We start from the raw sequence: 16738 nt of genomic DNA, 5'->3' as shown, positions 1-16738 counted from the left end.
AATACTAGAGGCCCAGTGTACGAATTCGTGCACCAGTGGGGTCCCTTGGCTTGGCCTGTGGGATCGGGCTGAAACTGGCTCTCCAACATCCTGAGGGGTCCTGTATTGCAAGAGGGCACAGGCCAGGCCGAGGCACCCCACCGGTGCACGATCAGGGATGGGGAGGGACGAGGGAGGCTGGCCAGCTGGAGAGGGAATGCTGGAGGGCTCCAGGGCCATGTCTGGCCCATCTTGTTCAGTCCCAATCAGCCTGACCCCAGCAGCAAGTTAACCTACCGGTTGGAGTGTCTTCCCCCTGGTGGTCAGTGCATGTTATAGCAAGTGGTTGCGCAGCCTTAGCATATCATTAGCATATTATGCTTTGATTGGTTGAACGGACTGGACACTTAGCATATTAGGCTCTTATTATATAGAATTTTTAAAAAAAGTGAGCCTGTTTAGAAGTCAAAAAAGAAAAGAGGAGAGCTTGTGAGAAAGCTCCCATCTTCTTACAGAATCTATACTAATAAAAGCGTAATATGCAAATCAACCGAACAGCAGAACGACTGTCTGGACAGCCACACTATGACAGACACTGGCGCCAGGCCAGCCAAGGCGGGTGCGATGAGATTGGTTGGGGGCCTGCCATTGCCCCATGATCACCCTGCAGAGGGAGGCCCAGGCCACCAACCGGTGGGGTGATCAATCAATCAGGGGGCTCCACGATCGCCCCAAAGAGGGAGGCCCAGGCCACTGACCGGTGGGCTGTAGCAGGTGAGCGGGGCTTCCCTCTGCGGGGGTGATCCATCACGGAGCCCTGGCTGGGTGGGTGGGGCCTACTCCTTTGGGGCGATTGATCGCGGAGCTCCTGAATTATGAGAGACCCCCCACAGGCCAGGCTGAGGGACCCCCCCCAGCGTGCATGATTTTCATGCACCAGGTCTCTAGTACATAAATAATCATCAACAGAATGCAGTTAAAGGCCACTGTGGTTGGGTCCTTAACGGAAATGTTACTGGAAACTGGAGGAAAGGTGACCTTTATTATAAAGAGTCAGGGAAAATTTGGCTGAATTATGTCCTGGTGTTTTGTTGAAGGTAAAAATTCAAAGTAATGAAATTGGATATTTACCAGAGATTTCTAAGCAAAGTGCTAAAGGAGTGGCTTGCTTATAATGAAATGAAAGAGATGAACTAGAGAAAAAAATGCCAAGAAAAGAGAAACTAGAACTTGAAGTTTGAAAAATTCTCAGCCTATCCATATTAGCTCACCAACGGATGGCATGAGAAAGCATGTTCTGAAGAGAGCAGCAAGGGTGTGGCTGGACTGTCACTCAATACGGAATTCATGGGCTTTTACCAGCACAAACACCGCAGCTTGAACGGAAGGCGATGGAGATGAGACAAAAACAAAGGAAGGCGGCAAACTCCTTGGATTTTATAGAACAGGATGGACAGAGGTTTCCGAACGTGCACTACTCTTCAAGAAGAGCGAAAAAATAATTCTGAAGGCGATCCATAGATCATTAGATCTAATTTGAATTGATTTATTACGACTTTAGAGTTGATGCTGGAAAGAGCTAAGCCTTTTAGAATGACTGTATTTTGCATGTGTTAAGGACATAAATTTTGGGGGATGAGGGGCACAATAATATGGACTGAACTGTGTCCCCTCAAAATTGTATGTTGAGGTCCTAAAGTTGATGTGATCATATCTGGAGATAGTGCTTTCGGGAGGTAATGAAAGTTAACTGAGATCTTACGAGTCAAGTCCTAATTGAACAGGATTAGTGGCTTTATAAGAAGAGGGAAAGAGTTCTCTCTCTGCATGTACACACTGAGGAAAGCCCGTCTGAGGACATGGTGAGAAGGCAGCTGTCTGCAAGCCTGGAAGAGAGCTCTCACCAGGAATTAAACTGGTCAGCACCTTGAGCTTAAACTTCCTGGACTCCAGAACTGTGAGAAATAAATTTTGTTTAAACCACCAATCTATGGTATATTATTAAGGATGATGGAGCAGACTAATACAACTAAAACAGAAAAAGGAAACTGTGCTAGAACCCATAATACTACATTACCAATGACATTAAAATTACTGTCAATATTAGGCTGTCAGACTTACGAAATCAGAGCATATGATACTTTCTCTTTTACTAAAAATCAAAACAGAACGTACTGTTTAGATTCATCATCATCCCCTTCATCATCTTCTAAATGTGCCACATGCCCTCTAAAGATAAAGAAGGATAGTTCCATTGTTACTAAGTGAACTTGACCAAAATAGCTTAAGAAGAAATTTCAGAAAACTGCAAGACAGAATTTTACTTCTATATGTTTACAGAATCAAAACACCAGTAACAACAAAATGACCTTAAGGCCACATGTCAGAGAAGGGAACAAACAGACGACTCATCTGTGACAAAGTATTTTAAGCTTAATTAAAAAGTAAAATTGCCACCCTGGCTGGTGTGCTCAGTGGTTAGAGCGTTGGCCTGTACACCAGAGGGTCTCAGGGTTCAATTCCCGGTCAAGAGCATGTACCTGGGTTGCAGGTTCCATCCCCAGCCCCAGTCAGACTGCATGTGGGAGGCAACCAATCAACGTCTCTCTCACATCCATGTTTCTCTCTCTCTCCTTCCCCCTCCCTTCTACTCTCTCTCTAAAAAAAAAAAAAAAAAAAAAAAAAAAATCAATGGAAAAAATATCCTCATTCCTCAGGTAAGGATTAAAAAAACAAAACAAAAAGTAAAATTACCGCTGATGTAATTCCTCCTCAACAGACTTCAGAAGACTCCTTAAAAGAAAAAAAAAAGTAATGTGAATTAAGCAAGCAGTAAGTATATATCTTCATCCTTTTAACCTTATCCACAAAATTTTTTACTTAAGATTTATTAGGAATATGCTACAATGATCATCTCTATACCATCAAACATCAAGTTAATTTAATGAGCTACCTCTGTTTCCTGTTGCTAATGTCTTTACATATGTATCTTAAATGAACAAAATAAACCCTAATGTTTACTGAAAATTACCAACTCAAACAGAGGACAACCCACCACAAAATGTCACAACAGGACTGACAGAACAATAACTGCAGGGTCATCGTCAGGAGCTTCCAGGATTCAAATTTACCCGGAATATTTACGTGACACCTGAAATTACATTTTCTTTTTCTTAAAGTAAGGAAGGTGACACACTTTAAAAAAACATGCTCTCAGGCAATCCTACAAAATGAAACTCAACATGTTGGCTCTCTCTGCAGAAGCATGCATGCATGTGATGTGAATACATGAATGTAGTAGCACTCTGTTTCCACAGAACACACTCACTTACCTGAACATCTGCTCTCCAGTGGTGGACTGGCAAACACATTTACACTTTTGGGAGACTAAGCCTGGATCAGGCCAGGTGCGAGGGTTTATCATTGGAAGCAATTTATAAAACCTGCTATTCCGGAAGCTAAGAGAGAACTAATGGCATTTCTGAAGTCCCTTTACTTCTTTCCACTGCAAGCTCATGCAGCGTATCTCCTGTATTATACTCTTCAAGCATAAAATATCAATAGTCTCCTTAAAACTAATGGAACAGAGAGAAATATGGTGACTAAGGCAAAAGTATTCAGCAGAAAATTTTCTCTCTCAAAAGTTAGAAGGTAGTACCTTCTAATCATTTTTCCTTCATATATATATATATATATATATATATATATATATATATATATATTGGGGGAAAACTGCCATTAGGATTATCAAAATGTAAAACCAGAGAAACTGAAAGCTGGTATAAGCAATTAATTGAATATAGTTTAGCCATCAAATTTTAATTAGGCCAGCTGAATGATCTAACTTTGAAAATGACGAAGTTCTAAATCTGGATGCTACTTTGCAGATAAAAAAAGTGAGGTTCTTCAGTCAATGCATCACCTTAATCACAAAGCTCTTTCCGGCCCACCACCAGGAAGGCAAGAGCATCTGTCTAAAGGCAGCTTAGCAAAACGGTGCCGGGTTGTGAAGCAAAGTCAGCCTGAGTCTGACTCCTGCCTCGGCCACTGGAAGCTGCATGGCCCGCAATAAGTCACTTTGATTTCCCTATGCTTCAGTTGCCACATGAGTAAAATGGGAATTACAATATACATGATGTCAAATGTTTATATATCTGAAGATATAATGCATTGATATAGGTAAAATGCTTAGAATAGTAATTTAGAACATAGTAAGCATTCAATTAGTGTTTTAAGTCTTTATTATTATTGACTAAACAACATTTCTTTAAACCCACAATTCTCAAAATGTGGTCTGTAGATCCTGGGGGTCTTACTCTCCTGTAGAAGGTCTGCAAGGTCAACACTATTTTCATAATACTAAAGTGTTCACCTTTTCACTTTTATTCTTTCATTGAAAATGGAACTCTAGTTTTCTAGACTATAAAGAACACTAGAGGCCAGTGCACATATTTGTGCACAGGTGGGGCCAGCTGGCAGGGGAGGTTGGCTGTGGGAACGCACAGACCACCAGGGGGCAGTTCCTTCATTGAGCGTCTGCCCCCTGGTGGTCAGTGAGCATCATAGCTACCGTCCAGTCGTCCGGTTGTAACAGTTGTTTAGGCTTCTATATATATATAGATATCACAAGAGATTAGCAGCAGACATGAGAAGCCAGCTGTCTTCTAGTAAGCCAGACATTAAGGAGATATGCAAAAAAAATCAATGTACTTTTCTTACTAATGGTATTTTATTTCAGAAAAAATAGCTATTCTTCATAAAAAATGTTATTAGTGGGCCTCAACAAAAAGTTTGTTGTATTACACTGACCTATATAAAACCTTCTTGCAATTATTTGTTGCTTCTAATTCTCATGAGAAGAATTGAGTGGTATTAGGAAGGAGGTGCCATAAAGGTGGCACGTGAATTGGTCCTAAATATAAGAAAAAACTGTAATACACCAAAAATGTTACCTATAACATGTAATGAGTATATTACAATTAGAATATTTTGAAAAGCTCTGTGTACATTTCTAAAAACATAAATATTGACAGTTATAACCTATATTAACAAAAACTCATTGGAATCCTCAATAGTATTTTAAGTCTGTAAAAGGATTCTGAGACCAAAATTTTAAGAAGTGCTGCTTTAAACTATTTTACTGAATTAAACATAATATTTTTGAACTATACAGTGGGCTTTCATATCCTTTCAGAAGATGTGAAAAAAAAAACACACAACATTTTCTTGAGCATATGACATTATTTTTTGAAGCATTTTTTTTCCAGTAGGGAATATCAAGATTTGAGAATAACTAAGAGGAGAGTTTAAATGTAGTTTATTGTTAGTCACCCTGTGTAATTGAACTTATATGGCATTCCACTTTTCTAGGTTCTCTAAGAATAAGAGAAAAAAGCTGAATAAGCAAACATGAAAAAGTGGCTAATTTGTGGCTTACGAACCCATATATATTTTTTATTCATTTACTTATAAATCTCCTACTATGTGTTAAGACTTTTTTGTTAATAAAGTTAAAGATTTCATTAAGTATTAATGAAAAGTAGAATACATTTGCTTCTCAGGCATTATGAAGGAGAAGATAAAACATGGCTAAATTTGCTAAAATGTTAATTTACAGTAAGTACTATATCTGGAGAGCACTGGAGAAAAATGTGATGCTGATTTAACCATCAAGACTGGGTACCATACAATAAACAATGTCACTATTCACTAGTTCACTTCATTATTCTATTATGGAATTTTTAGAAAGTAATGAACAAAACAAAAATGATGCCCTCAGATACTGAATTACTAAATCAACCCAAAATGATTTAAAAATTTGAATAGGATTAAAAATGGAACTGTATGCAAATATAGTTTTAACGGATCATGTGAAGAAAATAATCTGGAAGTAAAAAACCCCCACAAAACCGCCAAAAATACTTAGCATATTTGAATTAACTAAGGAATTCATGCTGCTGACTACTCAAGTCTTTCAAAATTGTCTAACTGGTTCAAAACAATCTATAAAGTACTGCCTTGATTATATTTGAAAACAAAACCACTCCCTGTTTCTCTAAAACAAAAAGAGCAGTTTTATTTACTTATATTCACTTGATCTTACAATCAACAATTACTGAGTAAATACTACAAATAAGAGCAACTAGTAAGTACTTACTAAACCATAAATATGCCAAATGTTTTACAATGACTATTCCATTTCACCCCAAAAGAAGGTACTACTGTAATCCCCATTTTACTAGAGAAGTCTCATGGCTTACAGAAAGAGACAATTCTGGTCTTTACTACTACTACATTCGATTGTGCCAGGAATTGTGTAATTCAATTTACTCTTTTCACTACTATTTAGGTCTTTTTTAAAAGAGAATTTATCTTTAGAATTTTTGCGCTTCATTAAAAAATTAAAAATAATTTAAAACTTTAAAAAAAATATTTTGTTGGTTTTAAATGGTGAGAAAAGTTGACCTCAATAATAATATTATTCAAAAGAAAAGAAAACCGCTCAATAAGTCAAAATATATAGGCATTTATTTAAAAATAGCTACTATCTTAGATAGTTGCCACATGGTCTGTAATAGGTAGAAACCCAGAAATGAAAATCTGTTTGCCTGATCACCTATGGAGAAAGCAGGAAACTCTGTGAGTTTTAACACACTGCCTAGTCACAAGGATAAAGCAGACATATCAGTACAGTAAGAGAAGTGCTACATCCATGCTCATGTCACATGTATGTATATGTACCTGTACACGAAACACAGCCAAAGGTCAAACTTTTGGCCAACCTACCTTGCCAGTAATTCGTTATAAAGAATACAGTTCCTTAAGCAGGGATCCAATTAATCAAAAAAATGAAGGTTGGGCAAATTATTAATATTTTACCTAGCCAAAGTAACCATATACTATGAAAATGTCTAACAGATAAAAATCAGAAAATGGAAACTAAGGAATCTGGAAAATCATTTAGAGATGGACCATATATATAATATTTTTTTGGTTATTTTTGCAAGTATGCCATTTAAAAATATATTTTAAATGAGTCCAAGAAAGGTAAATAAAATATCTTTCCAAATTTTCCAGTCTCTTAAAATATATCGAAATTTACTAACAAGGGCCTTAAACCAGTGACCTCAAATTTAGACAAAATAACAAAAAATACATAAAATTTTCATTTGCTAACTCACTATGAGACAAACTTTCCTTTGTTGTCCATCAACAAATCAGGACAAACTATAAATAGTGACTAGTTATTATTTAGATAGAATTTCATTTTTCTACCAGGAGAATTTCACACTTATTTCCCATTTTAGGAAATATAATGTTACTACTAATAATTTAATAAAAAACACCTCACAGTACTTAAATGAAGTTGTTTAAATAAAAACTAAGGCATTTCTGTAGGTTGTCATTCAACGCTTTTTTTCTGTGTTGAAAAACATATTTAAATGATTCATTTATTTAAAGAAAGAGACATGATTTTGCACTATAATCACTAAATCTGAGCTACTTGTCTTTAGTCACCCTTTGTCAACTGTTTAACTTAAAATAAGGGTGTGTGTGTGCGTGTGTGTGTATGTCTCAACTCTCTAAAGCAACTGAAATATTTTGAAATTTTAATTTGATCTGATTATTAAAATATCTACATTGCTGGGAGGTTTTGGCAACTTAAATAATATTTCCTTATAATATTAGCTTTTTGGGGGTGGGGGAATAAAACCATTTTATTGAGGGCCTTTGGGGGAGGGTTGAAGGAATGAGAGGACAATAAGAAAATCTATGGGGAATAGCAGAGTCTGGTCTCCATACCTTGCTAACTCGGGCTTATGAACAACTGAAATTGTTACACCTTAGTGCGTGGTGTAGAGTAGGCCTTGAATAACTTGGGTTTATTTCTTGCATAAATACCTTTCAAAACTTTAGACACATTTTAATTACTGTTCACTTTTTAAAAGACTCTTACCAGCTAAAATATTAAGATTTCTAAACAGTGTGAATATTTCCAGCTGTTTTCAGAGGCCAACACATCTAAGAGACATACCAAAGCAAGTTTTATAAGGAACAGACAAGTCTTTACAAATAAAAAAATAAATTTCTCAAACATATATTTATCCTCATTTGGAATATACTTAGTTTTCTCTAGAGATCTACAAAGTAGTTTGATGTAAAAAATTTAAGGTGATTGTCTCTATTATAACAATTATTGATTAAATGATTAGCAAAGTAGCAGTAAAACAAAGTTAAAAGTATTTTATGAAATATATCTACCAACTATTTTACTACTCTAATTATTTAGTATTGTAATTATTAAAATATAATATTTTAAGGCAACTTAATTATTCCTGATTTAAATTTAATTTTAAAAGAACTTTACTTACTTGTTTGCACCTAAAAAGTAACTACCTTGGTGTCCTTGTCCATATTCTAGTTGTAGATCCTAATAGTATAAAACAAAATATTTAGTAAAACAGTAGTATCTTACAAATCACTATACATAATATACATTAGTTTTAAAACAGAAACCCCAAACTTCAAATAAATCTGTATTGCTGTATGTTCTTAAAAAGAAGGCATGGTAGGACTTGCAACAATAAAAGGTAAGTTCAATATTTTTCTGGGAACTCATTTAAATAATATATGCAAGTTTCATTTAAGGATATTGCTATTGTAATTAACATTGGTAAAGTCAGCTTTTAGAAAAAGTTCAAATAAAGTCTTTATTCTCAAGCTCTAATGAAGCAAAAATGATTACAGAAGGGAGCAAGCAACAAAAATCTTGGTCTGTACGAGCTGCAATAATTATGTCTATTCACACATTGCTACTACTGCTTTATGCAGGTAATAATTTTTTAAAGAAATAAAATAGGGTATTCTTTTAAAGTAAAATATATATATATGGATTTGCAAAAGATTATAAATTGTATGTTAGGGCTTTTAACATATTTTAAAGAGTTAAGTGTAAGTAGCAAAACTTCAATATCATTAAGGCAGTTCATCAGCTATTTAAACATTCTCACTAAATGCTGCATGTTGTAGAATTCAGAATTGAAATTTAAAGGTACAATCAATATATATGTGCTCAACACAGACACCTTGAGACCAAAAAAAAAAAAAATGCTTTCCAACAATAATGGAAAGCAGAGTCTCCTTTTCTCCCCTACTTCTTAAAGCCTATGTATCTCAAGCACTATTTTAATAATAAAGGGGGAATATTTAACATTTCAAGTGAATTTTATTTTTACTAGAATATAATATACTTAAGAGTGCTGTAAGCAGCCTTCCAAGATTGCCAAGTAAGATAGCTGCAACCTTCTCCAAGTCTCCGATGCATTTAATACATAGTTCTTCTCCAGCAATTACTCTGCATTTTAATTAATTTATTACAAGTCTATAAAAATAGTTGCCAGGCTGTGAGCTCCTCAAACAAAGGGAAATTGTTAAATCCATCTTTCTTCCCTACAGCCCAAGGTCTAGCATAACAACTGGCACATATTAACGAGGCCCTAAGTAAATGCTTGTTCAGATGCTATTTGTTTATTTTCCTATAAACACATAACTAACGCTTCAGCCTCATCTATAATAATATAAGTGTAATATGCTAATTAGACCGGAGTCCTTCTGGACGAAGTCGGGGCTGCAAGGGCCGAGCCCCCTTGCACAAATTCGTGCATTGGGCCTCTAGTTAATATATACATTAAAATAATTCTAGGTCCAAAACTGCTAAGCCTAGAATCCCGAGAGGATTCTAAGCAATACATTACATTTAAATGAAAAGTACCTTAACATTTAAGTATTACAAGACCTGTCAAAATAATATCTGATGAAAATAAATATCTAATTTTGTCTTCAATATTTGTGTTCTTCCATGCATAATAAATATTCTTACTAGTGAGAGAAAAGATAATATATCATAAACAAAAAAAAATTAGTCAATTGTCACACTGGTATCACATGAAATTCTAATGAAAAGGGATACCTATTCTCTAATCAATGATAGATCTTAATAGAATAAAATCACTGTTATTATGAGACAGTCACACATTATTATGCTGAACAATTTAATTGATCATGACTTTATACGGAACTTTTAAACGTTGATAATCAGTAAAGAGAAGTACTATCTCAATGAATTTACTTTCCAATTCAAGTTTGTTTTCTTCAGCTGTAGATAACTGGGCCCTCTACAGACCAGCAATATCTTTAGCCAATAATCTCTTAAACCTTTAATCAAATGACAGTTTCCCAAAGCATATACTTCTGTTCCTTAAATGCAGACGTGACAACTACCAGGTTGATGACAATGACTGGGGAAAAAATAAACTGAGACGATCAGTGTACTTAAGAAGGTAAGAGAAGAGTTTAAAAACAACTAACACCCTCTGCAGACAGAGCCAAGTCTGGTGATTCCCCGGGCCATACGTGAAGCCCTCCCAGGAGAGCTAAGATTGAAAGGGGCTTGGTTCTTTATAAATTCCTTCTCTGTAAATCAAGTTCTGTTACGTTTTAGCAAACATGGAATATAAACAATGTACTGGCCATGTCATCAAGTAAAAAAATTACACTAAGTCCTTCTATTAATTATCCAATCCTCTTTAATTCAGCTATTATTTACCAAGCACCTATTATAAATAGCAAGAATACAGATAGTAAATCAGACAAGAAAAATGAAAAGAAATAGAAAGGAAAGAAAAAAAACGTGAGACCTGGGCAAAGTTAGTAATTACTTATGTATCTTTAGGGCAGTCTAAGAAAACTGATCTACAACCCTTTGTAAAAGGACTTGAAAGCTATTCTGTAACAGAAAATGCTACCAAAATTATTCTTGGAAAAGCACTCAAAATATACCCTAGATGAGTAAAACATGGATGGGCTAAATAAGAATACATTTGAACATGTTAGGACAGACATAAAAATATTAGTTGCATAAATCAGGCATCAACTTATTAGTGAATGACAATACTTAACAACATAGTCAAGGTCAACAACATGGACTGAAAACATGCAATAGCCTAGTACAGATTCAACCCAACAAAAATTTCTGATGGTCTACCCAGCTCAATGAAAATATCTTTCTGAGCCACAAAGTCTTAATTTCCATGGTTCGTTTCAATGAATGGGGTTGTATTTTTAAATGTAGGATAAAGTCTCTAAGAAAATATGGTGCCAGAAAAAAATGAAAAAGAATAAAAGGATGCGACGTGAACACTAGAAAAAGAAAATATATGATCAAGAAGATATTGATTTTTTTATTACCCTCCCCCCCCAAGATTACAGTCTATATACCTAACGAGAAAACAGCAGGAAGTTAATAGAATTGACACAGTTGGCTACAAAAACAGAGAGAGAAAGTACTTCACCAATTTATTTTACCCAAGAAAAAAAACACAGAAGAGGAAAACTTTTTTTATCATAAAAAATGAGAGAATTGTGGAACAAATAAAACCATTAGATACCTGTTAATGTGGTAGATAATTTACAGGAGTAAAAAGGGATTGAATCCTGGATAATTCAAAAAGTTTTTATTTCTTAAAAAGTCAGAAAAGCAAGTGGAGTCATAATACTAATCAAGCAGTCAGTATTCTAATAAAAGCAGAAGACTTAAGGAAGCTCAAACTGAATAACATGACTTCTGTACAGCAAGCTTGGAAATGAATACTAGGTTAGGTTTGACATTCTAGAGAATGTGCTACCATTGAGCAATTATGAAATGAGGTCTCCTTAGAAATTGTCTTCAACATTAGATAAGAAAAGTGACCACACAACATACATTTTATAATAAATAATAATTTAACAGATTTAAAAATAAGTAAAGTTGGCATTTACTATTTCTTTTATAGAATATAACTTTATAGACTGTATTCAGTTTTGACCTAATTCAGTAATAATTTTAAAGTACTTTTATTATAATTATTGATAACAATCAATTGGTTATTATCTTCCTAACATGTTTTTAATTGTAACTTACATATTTTATTCTTATTCCCGCAGGTAGACTGTAAGTTTCTTCAGAGTAATAATTATATAACTATTCATGTTCCTCCATAGCAATTAACATAGTGTTTCACCTACAATTAACTTTAGATGTACTTTTCATCATAATGGGCCAAAATATACAGTAAAAATCAGGCAAATTTTAAAAAATTAGCATCAGCTGAACAGATGTGTAATAATATCTCATTTAAAGACAGATCAGGTAAACACATCTGTATGGTTATGGGCAAAACTGTTACTATTTAATTATCACATTAAAATGAGGTTTTTATTTTTAACTTGGGCATCTTTTAAAATTTAAAGAACTTTTTTTTATTCACTAACAATCCTAAAAATTAAGTCTATTCTTCTGGTTCCATGTATTATAATTGCCTGATTTTAAAAAATCATTTTATTGTAGTAATGAAAATTGAGGTGTTACATTCAAAATTCATTTACAAAATAATAAATAAATATACTTAGCACTTAAAACAACCAGAAAGCACTGATGACATCAAACTTTTAGGCAGCAGGCTTCTTATAAGGGAGTAAATGTTTTTTCTGGGCCGTAAAGAACTTAGGGCTGCAACTGCCCACTAAGATGACAGCCAAACATTCTGGGTTCATGTGGTTTCTAGGCTCCAGCAACAAGTATTTGTAAGACATAAAATCTTGTTCGCGGCACCGAAATTTTAGGACTGATGAAATTAGGGGACTGAAATAACTAAGGACAGGTGAAACCCATTAGGATGGCTATTATTTAAAAAACAAAAACAAAAACCTCCCTTTCCCCTGCCACAAAAGAACAAGTGTTGATGGAAGCAGAGAAACTGGAACCCTTGTGCTCTGCTGGTGGGAACTGTAAAATGATGCGGCTGCTATAGAAAACTGTATGGCTGTTCCCCAAACATATTAAATGTAAAATTATCATGTGATCTAGCATGTCCTTATCTAGTTATATACCTAGGAAAGCACAGATTTGACAGATATTTGTACACTCATGTTCATAGGAGCATTATTCACAATAATCAAAAGGTGAAAGCAACTCATGCCCACTGATGGCTCAATGAATAAACAAAATGTGGTCTATAGGTATAATGGAATATTATTCAGTCTTAAAAAAGGAAATTCTGACAAATGCTACAACATGGATGAATCTTGAAGATGTGATGACATTTTACTAAGTAAAGGGAGCCAGTCCCAAAGGGACAAATGTTGCATGATTCCAATTATATAAGGTCACTGGAGTACAAAAAAACCCAGAGAGACAGAAAATAGACTGATGGTTGCCAGGGCCCGGGGGGAAGGGAGGATGAGAGTTATTATTTAATGGGCAAGGAGATGTAGTTTGGGAAGATGAAAATGTTTGGAGACCAATAGTGGTCATGGTTGCAATACAGTACCTACCATAGTGGTTTAGGTATGAATTCCTGAGCCAGGCTGCGTAGGTCAAATCCCAGCTCTGCTATTATTTAGCTAAGTGGCAAGACCAATTTCAGCTTCTTTGCACCTTAAATTCTCTCATTTGTAAGACATAAGTTAATGTATTTGAAGTGTTTAGAATAATGCCTGGTATATAAAAACTTCTTAGATAAGTGTTAGCTTTTATTATCATTAGAAGTGAGCTTTTTAAAGGTTGATTTTATAAATGTCAGGATCTGACAAATATTTCATTCACTCTCCTACTACAATTTATCTGTCTCATGCCCTCCTCTGTCACAAGATCCCATCAACTGTTCCCTCGCTCATAAGAAATTCCTGATTATTTGGAGAGGGGCTAGTTCAGCACAGGTACAGAAAAGAATATTGTAACTCCAAGGTATTGTGTTTCTGGTGCTGTAATTGTCTTATCTGGAGAATATTAATCTAAACTTTGGGTTCTGTAATCTTTTATTTTCACAACAAATTTCTGTCATTCTAGCCTACTGAGGCCCAATTCTAGAGAAATTTTCAATCCAGAAATCACTGATAGTGTTTTCTTCAGACACTCCTCCTCATTTGCGTCCTTGGATGGTTCTCAGTCCTCTCACTTTCTGGCCTCTCTGGGCCATCTGATGTATCTTTCTTTCTTTTGTGACAGTGCATCTACTGACTCTTCTTGCTTTTCAACTGCTTCTTCCCTACCTCCAATGTTGGTTCTACCTTTGAGTGTAAAACACAAACATCACCCATAGCAGTATTTTACCCTTTTTCTTTAATGAGACCTACCTGGTGAACACATGACATCTCATGGTTCCATCTATCATTTCCTCTTTCATTACTTCAATCTCCCTCCTTAGAGCTAATCCCATAATTACAGCAGTAGTGTGACCACTCCATAATTCCAGCTCTCTATCTGCCATCTCTCAAAACTGTGCCAATGACTGTCTCTACATTAATTCCCATGAAACACAGGAGGTATTTATATATCCACTTTCTTCCTGAAGAACCTATAATGGCTCCTACACAATACTGAAATCAATCTTAGTCCCTCCCAGAAGCCAAACAAACCACATTAACCCAAAGGCTTTTCTTATTCTCTGATGTCTATTACATAAATGATATGTTAGCCTCTCCTCATCAACAGTCACCACAAGTCACCACCTGGCAAAGTTTTGGCAATCCACTACGTATTTTGTTGCATACTGAACAGTTTCTATGTACAAGTATTTTTTGTCCATCGAGACAGCAACTGCCCTAAGAGAAATTATTTCTTTTTTCTTTTTTTCTAATCCTCACCCGAGGATATTTTCCCATTGATTTTTCGAGAAAGTGGAAGAGAGAGGGAAAGACAGAGGGAAATATCGATGTGAGAGAAACACATCGATTGGTTGCCTCCTACATGAGCCCCAACCATGGCCTGGGCCAAGGAGGAGCCTGCAACCAAGGTACGTGCCCTTGACTGGGATTGAACCCGGGACTCTTTGGTCTGCAGGCCAACACTCTAGCCACTAAGCCAAACTAGCTAGGGCTAGACATTATTTCTAAAATCTCTTTTATGTTCTACAAATATTAGAGGGCACAAATTTAAGAATTTATGTTAAGAATCATTTAAATAAACCAGAATTGAAAGAGATGTTACTGAAGCAGAGAGGAAGAAAAGATAAGGAAAATTCAGAAAAGTGCAGAAAATTGAAATCTAGAAGTAAGCATAAAGGCAACCTGGCCAGCTACAGAAGTAGAAAAGAACTATTTATGTAATAGCAACTATTAAAAGTATTATTTATTTAATATTCACCAGGGCTAATGTCCCATCTTTTCTTCCCTAATGGTAAGATAGTCTTAATATTTATAACTTCAAGGGGGCTTTATAATCCAAATTTTGGTCTGAGAAAAATGGATATTATAATAATGCTACTGACCGAGCTATAATTTCATCTAAGACTGATTTCTTTGTTAATAAGGGGTAAATTACTTCTTAAAATGATATATATACATAATATATGCAATATATAAATAGTTTTACATATATAAATGAATATATATATGTATATATATGGATGGGTCCTAGCTCATTAAAACTGGACATTTTTATAGGGAACTATAATTAAAACTCATATTTGAGTCAGAAAATTAAATGTTTTTCATAAAAAAGAAAAATATTTTTCTTTTTTATTGTAACATTAAAATATATTTGAGTAGATATATTTATTTAACTTGTTATGGAAAAACTTGCTATAATCCTTAATATAGCAGGATCTTATAAAACAATGCTTTAACTGGTTCATTAAAATTGGACAAAATGTTTGGGGAAAAAAATAAAACAAACAATTAAGACTAAAACAATGCTGACAAAGAAAATCAGAAGATGAGAAATACCAGATTAGATCTTGCAGTGTAGTATATTTCTTCTGAACTGTCGAAAAAACCATCACTGTCGGGCTGTTTAGCAGAGACCAAGAAACCCAAGTTATTTACACTTACACTAAAAGCCACAAATTCACAAAGGGAAACTCTTAACTGAAGTAAGTCCTGCTAACATAATTTTGTTAAGGCAAATGCAAAGTTAAATCATATTAAAAGGTTTCTAAAAAAGCAACGCTGCAACGAATTTACTCTATAATGCAGTTACTAAATTAGTGCAGAATTTAAATACATGCAATGCCCACTTAAAAAAAGAAAGAGCAAATAAACTGCCTTAACAAAATACAATTAGCATTAATAAACATCAGGACTACTTTTTCTTTTTAACCTTTTCCATCTTCTACATAAATGTCAGGCTTCAGTATTTAATATGATCATTTTAAGAATTTTTCTTTAACATTCCTTTCCTCCATGCTGGTATACTGAATTAAAATAACTCCAAAAGTTAAAGGTTAAATATTCTCTCTGTGTGCCTTTAGTCAAGTGGGTTAAATTAAATTTAAGAAGGAAGTTCCCACTTCAACCCTTAGTACTTATTAACAGTTACTTTCTTCTCATTATTAAAAAGAAAGCAAAAAACAACACAATTTTGAGCTCTGGTAATTAATTAGGATTAATTCTGTTTATTTTTTTTAAGTCTCATGTTTTATTCTTCCATAGAATAGTAACATCTCAAATACTTGCAAAGCATTTTGTTTCTAAGACTACATCTAATATATCATGTATCTGGAAAGGAGTATAAAACATTAATAAAAAGAATCATGAAAAGAAAGTTCATACAGTTAGCAAGCCTTAAATGAATGACAAACTTGATCTATTATGTATGCCTACTCTCTCCTGAGCTTTAGTACTCCAAACAGATATGACTTTACTCTGATGTTTAAAAAACTGGCTTACTCAAAAGACTGTCCAAAAATTTAGTGAGAAGATGGGCTTTTATTGATCAAACATT

General features: G+C 34.6%; 1 protein-coding gene across 2 annotated transcripts in view; it reads right to left on the bottom strand.

The window, feature by feature from the left end:
• The window catches only part of MAP4K3 (mitogen-activated protein kinase kinase kinase kinase 3), a 114180-nt gene that overhangs the window by 26380 nt on the left and 71062 nt on the right, over positions 1 to 16738 (bottom strand). The window contains exons 15-18 of one of the 2 annotated variants that reach the window (XM_081100762.1): positions 15742 to 15804; positions 8352 to 8410; positions 2734 to 2772; positions 2155 to 2208 (exon numbers count right to left, since the gene is read on the bottom strand). In XM_081100762.1, coding sequence (XP_080956888.1) covers positions 2155 to 2208; positions 2734 to 2772; positions 8352 to 8410; positions 15742 to 15804 — 215 coding nt within the window. The remainder of the gene's footprint in view (positions 1 to 2154; positions 2209 to 2733; positions 2773 to 8351; positions 8411 to 15741; positions 15805 to 16738) is intronic. The other variant, XM_081100763.1, reaches the window with a different exon arrangement.

Source organism: Myotis nattereri, assembly GCF_964212035.1.
Source record: "Myotis nattereri genome assembly, chromosome: 10".
In the NCBI taxonomy this organism is placed as follows: Eukaryota; Metazoa; Chordata; class Mammalia; order Chiroptera; family Vespertilionidae; genus Myotis; species Myotis nattereri.
This window is presented reverse-complemented; position numbering and strand designations above follow the sequence as displayed.